Below are 7,173 nucleotides of genomic sequence, written 5' to 3' on the forward strand. Positions count from 1 at the left end.
GTACCTGAGGCAGAATGGTGATACGGAAGGACTGGCTGGTATTTGTGGCTCTCAGATAGATGGAAAGCTTTGGGAAAAACCTCCAGGGGTTTTCTCCCTTCATCCAACATGCCAGCTTGGTGCCGTCCCAGAAGCCTGAAGAAAAATCCTGGATCTGATCCACAGGTAAAGAAGCAGACGGAGAGCGGGGAAAAACAGATAAACCACAGGAACAGAAGGTCAGCAGAGAAGAAGAAGAAGAACCGTTTTATTAGGAAGATAATCTTTTTTTTTTAAATGTTGCATTGTTTTTCATAGTCATTTTGTCAGTGTCTCCTTCAGCTCTGTGTCTCTGACCGTCCGTCCCTGAACAGTGACTGTGTCTTTCTTCTGTCTGACCACATGTTTCATCCTCATCTGTTGGAGAAAGGCGTGACGTACCAGAGAGCTGCGAGTGATGGCTTCGACCACCGCGTTGAAGACGTTGACAGGAAGTCGCAGCAGAGTGGTCCCACTGTCAACAATGGCTTTGTCCATGTTGTACTGAAGGAAGGAGAGAAAGAAAAACTTTTGTTTTTTTATCTCTTAGTCTGACAGGAGAGGGTGAGACAAAGAAACCAGGAACCAGGAAGTTGTCAGAGAACCGTACCTCTCTACAGTCCAGGTCCAGGTTCTGGCTGCCGACCTCCAGCTTTAGAACCTCTACTTGATAGTACCATTCCTCTATGATGGGTGTGAACCACACTGAGCCGCGGTACAGAGTGGGCTCTGCCCCCCCCATGATCTGTAAAAGGAGGAAAATGATTGGACCCAACCATCCTGTAAAACATCTTTTTTTTTATCGGCTGAAAATGAACCTGCAGCCACATCAGTCTGTAGACCACATCTGCCAAGGTGGGGTGGGGGGGGCCGGAGCCCCTAAGGGGACATGGAGCTAATGTGAGGGGGAAACCACAGCAAGGGTAATCAACTTTAATTAATTTTTTTTAATTGTGTTGAAGGGAAATTTTACAAGAATCTAATCTACAGCAAAAACATTTTGTGAGTCACTGGATTGGCCGCTCAGTCAGGAGGCGTGTCCACGTTTTCACGTCTGGGGCAGGTGCAGGGCAACATCAACTCTTATCAAATTTAAAAAATGTCTACAAACAAATCCATTCAAACAATTCAAACAAACTATTTTATGTATTTTTTTAAACAATGTTGTTGTGTTTTAGCTCCAACTCCTGACGACTCACAAGACTTCCGCCTGCAGGGTCCGCCGCGGCGCTGGCTGACAGTCCGGCCCCGCACATCTGCAGGGAAAAGATGTCTGGAATCACCAGCTGCTGAACGGAGTCAGGCTGAGGGGGGGGAGGGGGGAGGAGAGGTGTGTCACCATTAACTTCTGTTTCCACAGAGGGTTAATTACACTTCAGCCACTTAATTGATTTAATTTTTAACAACATATTTACTTTTGATGTCGATTTCTCACGATCCCAAATAAGAACAGTTCATTTTAGACCAGTGGTTGGAGGTGTACGGCTCCACCAACGTCAAGCTACTTTATTAGCAGTGCTCTCTAAACCATACTGTTTCAGAGTTAGTGGATAAGAATGAATTAGGCACTAAAACTGCCTCGATAGCACCACCTGCAGGGCAGGGAGGAGATTATTGTAGTGTGCATTGTTGGTGTCCAACTGTCCAACTTTGCCCCGTCTTCTTACCCGTGCCAGTATTGGATAGGCCAGCCCTAAGATGCCCTGCCAGTTAACGCCAGGCAGGAAGAATCCATCGGACGACAGGATGGCAGCGATGTTGATCGTGATGGTCCCGTTTGGACCTTTGGGGATGGAGACCAGGTCCAGGCCCAGTTCACCTTCCCAGTTGCCCTGCGTGTACCTGACGGCCACAGTGCGACCCACCGGCTGGTACGTAGTAGAGCTAGAGACGGAGGAAGAGGAGGTGGTGAAGATGGGACTAAGGCACATGATGCGTCTTCTGTCCTTCGTCTGTCCCCTAGAGGACAGACGAAGACACACAGGTGAGTGACTGTTTGTTTGATTCAATCATGATCACAGGAACAAAGGCCTGGTTTTTGTTTGTTTGTTTGTTTAAGTTTAGCCAACATTCATCATGAGATTCTATAGAAAAGTCTGAGCAGATAAGGAAGAAGAACACGTTTGTCAGGACTCTGTTTGTCCTGGGTGACACAGACGGCAGCTTCCACTCACAGTGCAGTGTTGAAGTAGTGAGTAATGAACGGGTGCGACGCCGCGGCAACAGCAAAGTTACTGCTGCCGGTATCCACCAGGATGTTGAGCTGGAAAAACAAAAGCAGAGTTTGTATTAGGACCAGCAACACAATTATCAAGCAGTGCCGCACCCTTGACTGACAGGGTGAGAAAACATCTGCGGGGGAGTGATACCCCCCCCCCCCAGCCCCACCCCCCAGACTGATAGTCTCTGATAAACAGACGGTCAGTGGAGAATGTTGTTGATTTTGTTTTTCTTTAGTCATAAGATGTTTTTTAATAACTTTAGCTCACACTGAAAATTTAGTTTCAACATTTGAAGTAGTATTTGTTCATGTGTAGTAGTACAATGTGGTAATACACATCATATATACACAATAAATACTTCACTGTCTGTATACAAAGACACTGTAGCAGTAAAACTGACGACGTTTATCTGTTCACTTTATTAACATTAGGTTGATACTAATGTTAGAAAAAATGTAATAATTGTTGTAAAAAAAATATTATTTTCACTTGAATTCTTTGTTTTGATCCATTTACAGAACAGAATTAACTGCATGACGACAGGTATGAAAATCACAAACTCACTGGAACATGAATCTACAGGACGACACCAGTGTGACTGACCAACCGTACACACACTTCTAATGCTGGTAATAATCATTTTCACATGTACTCGTTAACTGGATCGGGAAGGTCAAAGGTCACACATCATGGAAAGACACGCAGCACAGGAAGTGTCTCAAATAAAAAACAGCTAACGTAAGAAAAGAAAAGTAGCAACAAGTGCAGCAGTAACTGTCACTTCAAAAGACGAAAAGACAGAGAATCTGTGACGGAGAGAGAGAGAGAACTCTGATCTGAACATGAGTCAAAAATCACAAATCTATTTCTCTACAAATCCTTTATTTAAGTCTAAACTCTTCTGAAAATTCTGTTTCCATCCATGACTGCAGGTGTGAAGACTCCAAACTAAAAAAAAAAATCCTCCCTGAACCCAGACTATTCTGGGCCAGGCCTGTGTGTGTCATCCATGATTCAAATATTTCAGCCTCCAGCTGTGATTGGACCATTCTGTTTGTCATGTGCGCAGCATGGACTGCCATGACTCGTCCTCCAGGCACCAGGACGGATCACACCTCTGAGACAGAGATCACAAAGAGGATCCCCCGGCCTGACACGCGGCTCTTTACGACCCCTCCAATAAAGAAGTGACTCTTTGATCAGGTCACATGACACGCTGCATGAAAACACTGAGCGCTCATTCATTATGCCTGAGCAGTTCAGGGACTAAAGGTAAGTCATTAGCATTTCCCCGTGGCTGCCTTTGTTTTGTTACAGACCAGAACAACAGGACGTGTTAGTTTGGACGTTAGTTTGGAGGTTTTTCCAAACAAATCCAAGGAAAACAAAGCCTCGTCATTCACAGGCCTGTTCCCCTCAGCGCTCCGTCCAATCACACACACACATACACACACCCCCTCCAACAGGAGTGTGTGTTCATTATTACGCAGCAGCAGTTTCTCAGTAACTTCAACTGTTCACAAAGTCACAATCAAGCTTCTCTGTAATCATCAGCCGTGCACCTCCATGGCTCCACACGAGGTTATCAGTCCGCCTGGAGGATGTAGACTAATGACCGGACTGGCCCTGGTCCATCACTGAAACTGTGCCAGTGACACCACCCCCCCGCCCCTCCACTACCTCACAGATGGCGTCGGTCCAATCGCAGCCAAACGGACTAGTTTGTTAAACATTTCACCCTCGTGGGTAAGTAGGGAGCAGAGGCTGCTCCTACCCCGGCCCTCCTCCGTGCAGTTGGGTCCTCAGCCCGGGGCAGTTCTCACCCCCCCCCGCTGCTGCTGCGCCGCGCTGCAGTCGAGCATTTACTGTGTCTAATTGGCAGCGCGCTCCGCGGCGGCGACATGCATCTGCTACCTGTTTGTACCAATTAGCTGCTGTGAGACTCTGAGCCTGACACCTCAGCCCGGCTGTGCCACATGCTAACAGATGTGGCAATTAGTGACTCATTTGAATGCTGCCTCGTTTAACACCACGGCTCTGTAATCACATTTGGATTTAATGATACTGTTACTGCCACTTAATAACTGAGTTAAAGCTCATTTAGATCTGAAGCCAAGGTCTGAACATGGAGTTTATCTGTAAAAACTGATTGGACGTCACTCGACTAATCTGACATATAATCTTCTAAATGTGATAAAATAACACAAATGTATGAACTGAACAGCTGATCAGAAGAGACTTAGTAAAAAGTAAAATGACATGTTTTAATAAAGTGTCACGGTGATGTTGCAGTGTATTTGTGATAATAATCTGAGACCATTTAAAGGTTAAAAACATGATAAACAGTGACAGTGTTACTGTACTGTGTAGTACTGGTTGTTCTGGCTTAATCTGCACAAATACACAAATAAAATACTGTGTTTGCTCTGGTAGAACCGACAGATGAGGAACTGTTGTACGTGTACGTGATGACATCACTGCTGTGACATCACAGGCTCCTGCAGCAGGTGAGTGTTAGATGATAAGTAGATTGGTGGTTCCTGTTTAAATCTTCATATTTCAGGTGCAGCCCAGAGGAGAAGCTGTAGAGTCTGGTAGGAAAATGTGCTCCAACATTATCATCCTGGATGTTGACACAGGGAAAGTCCTCCAGGCGGTGCTGATAAGCCCCAGGGATTCTGGGAAATGAGCGGTGGCACCGAGAAGCTCTGAAGGCTCTGACCAGTTCAGGTGGAGTGACCCAGGAACAACAGGTCAATGAGACACTAAAGAGAGCGTGCACCTCAGGTTTCAGCTCCACTTCAGTCTCATTTACCTACAACACGGTGGCGGAGCGCAGCCTCAAACCAACAACCCCCTCAAGCATCATGAATATTTAATCGTGATGGGACGTTTCCCTCCTCCAGCCCTTCTGGGACATTTAGACCTCCTTAATCATTAATATGAACTTGTTAGGCACTTTACATAATGAGCAATGTGAAAAAAAATATGTCAGTGGAAGCTAAAAGGAGTAAATACGCCTGCGTCCCGGCTGCCGGGGCTGATGTTGGCGACCAGGGAGCCTCATAATCCCTGTCAGCTGCCTGGGCGCACACGGCCGTCCTCACAGGCAGCATCATGTGACGGAGTGCATGTGAGCGGGCGATAAGTCTACCTACAGACCCCCGGGGGGCAGCACAGGCAGCAGCCGCAGTCGGCTCTGAGACAAAGCTGACATCCCATAATAACACAGACGCAGCACGGTGTGCTGGACCAACAGATGTTGTTGTTCTGCTGCTGCTGCTGCAGGAGGCGCTAATGTCAACTAATATCACCTGGTACAGACTGATCACAGCGATGAACGGTGAGGAGAGGAAGTTAAAGTGTCTGATCCTGAACAAACACAGGTTCAGTTTAAAGAAAAAGAATCTGAATGAAACATTCTCACCAGTCTGACTCAGCTGTGGCTCCAGTTAAAAAAAGACACACTGTAACTGTTGAATACATTTATATCAAGTGAGGAACGTTACTGTGAAATGTTCCTGAAATGACTGAAATCCCCTGGACCTTTTTTTTTCTTGCAGGTGTTTGGACTGTCGTTCTCTCACCGTGGACCTGGGCTGTGAACCAGTGACCTTTTTGACAGAATCACCTTTACTGGTCAGTGTAAAGTCAGTGTAAATTTAGTGAAGAAGTTGGTTAATGTAACATCACGACGATGTGTCCAAATACTTTACTTTCATCAAGGATGAAACGACTGACTTAACAAAATGACCAGAAAGTACTGACGTGAAGGAATGTGAAATCACTGAACCTGTTTATGTTTAATTTACTCCAAACATTTGAATGTTTTTAGCTAAACACACACATCAACAAAGTCACTGTTTAACAACAGAAAGTGATTTGAGTTGTACTCCAGTATTGCAGTATTACTGAGTATTACTGAAGTCCTGGGACAAACACACCCAGCTAATGAGTTGTTTCCCAGAAGATCACATGTTTCTTCAGACGAACCGGGGCTGCATCAGTTGCTGAAGTCACACCACGTGACCCTGAGAATCCACGGTGAGTCAAAGCAGAAGAACAAATAAAAAAAAACTGTGCTGCGTTTAATGTTAATCTGCTCAAATACGTGAAAATGTAAAAAAAAAAAAAAGTTCAACACACACAGACTGACTGAAGAAGAACACCGTGAGGGTGAACCGAGGATGGGGCTGCAACGAATTCATGTTACAGTGAAAACGAATCAAATTTTCTTCGATTAATCGCCTGTGTCTATGACGATACGCTCGAATGTAGCCAACCGAGGAGATGTATAGTTTACAGTGAGAAGCAAATGAAACAAGGAAAATATAACAAACTGCCTGGGAAACAAGTCATCATAATCGATTAATCGTGTAGTTGTGATTAATTAAAAGTTAGTCATTACCGTTTGGCCGGGCGAGCCGATGGACATCTCTATGTAATAACCTCTTCCAGAGTCTCCCTGTAGGTTGTTCTCCATGTCCAGGAAGTTGACAGTTCCAGTGGGATCGGAGGCCAGAGACAGGCCGTTCCCAGAGCTCAGCCGGGCAGGAGTCACATGCTCTGCCGACGAAACGCTCACCTTACCCGGGTAAATTTTCAGCGGAATGGAAAACAAACACCTGGAGACTCCGAAGTAGAAACTCAAAACAAACGCCCAGGTCGTCACCGACGCGCCGTAAGCCATGGTTGTTGTTTTTGTTTAAATAATAACTAGTCAACGGTGATGTGAGAAAGTACAGTTTCTCCCAGTTTAAAGTTTCCTCCTGCTCTGGTTTGGACTTCAGCCATCATCTGGACTCATGTGCTGAGGACACCGCCATCATGGAGACACTGCTGCTCCTTCTCCTGCTCCTACTCCTGATGCTCCTTCACCGTTGACAACAAGAAGAAGTAGGAGTTAAACATTCTTAACACTGTAGGACTTCTT

The 7,173-nt window shown here is 45.7% G+C and overlaps 1 protein-coding gene and 1 long non-coding RNA gene across 6 annotated transcripts in view; one reads left to right on the forward strand and one right to left on the reverse strand.

Annotated features, from left to right (window-relative positions):
- Window positions 1-7,173, reverse strand: part of bace2 (beta-secretase 2) — an 8,459-nt gene extending 1,286 nt beyond the window's left edge. The window contains 7 exon segments of the mRNA XM_025055357.1: window positions 1-154; window positions 421-522; window positions 629-763; window positions 1,218-1,322; window positions 1,686-1,902; window positions 2,193-2,281; window positions 6,649-7,173. The exon segment at window positions 1-154 is cut by the window's left edge and continues 26 nt beyond it. Coding sequence (XP_024911125.1) covers window positions 1-154; window positions 421-522; window positions 629-763; window positions 1,218-1,322; window positions 1,686-1,902; window positions 2,193-2,281; window positions 6,649-6,930 — 1,084 coding nt within the window. The 5' untranslated portion in view covers window positions 6,931-7,173.
- Window positions 2,314-6,570, forward strand: LOC112486986 (uncharacterized). 5 transcript variants are annotated; one of them, XR_003049639.1, is made up of 3 exons: window positions 2,317-3,986; window positions 4,674-5,583; window positions 5,804-6,570. It is a non-coding gene; the product is annotated as an uncharacterized LOC112486986 (long non-coding RNA). The 5 variants fall into 5 exon arrangements; XR_003049642.1 differs by having other exon boundaries at window positions 4,674-4,747; window positions 4,880-6,570; XR_003049640.1 differs by having other exon boundaries at window positions 2,326-2,869; window positions 3,173-3,986; window positions 4,674-6,570.

The sequence above is a fragment of the Cynoglossus semilaevis genome, chromosome 4 (assembly GCF_000523025.1).
Source record: "Cynoglossus semilaevis isolate Cse_v1.0 chromosome 4, Cse_v1.0, whole genome shotgun sequence".
Lineage (NCBI taxonomy): Eukaryota > Metazoa > Chordata > Actinopteri > Pleuronectiformes > Cynoglossidae > Cynoglossus > Cynoglossus semilaevis.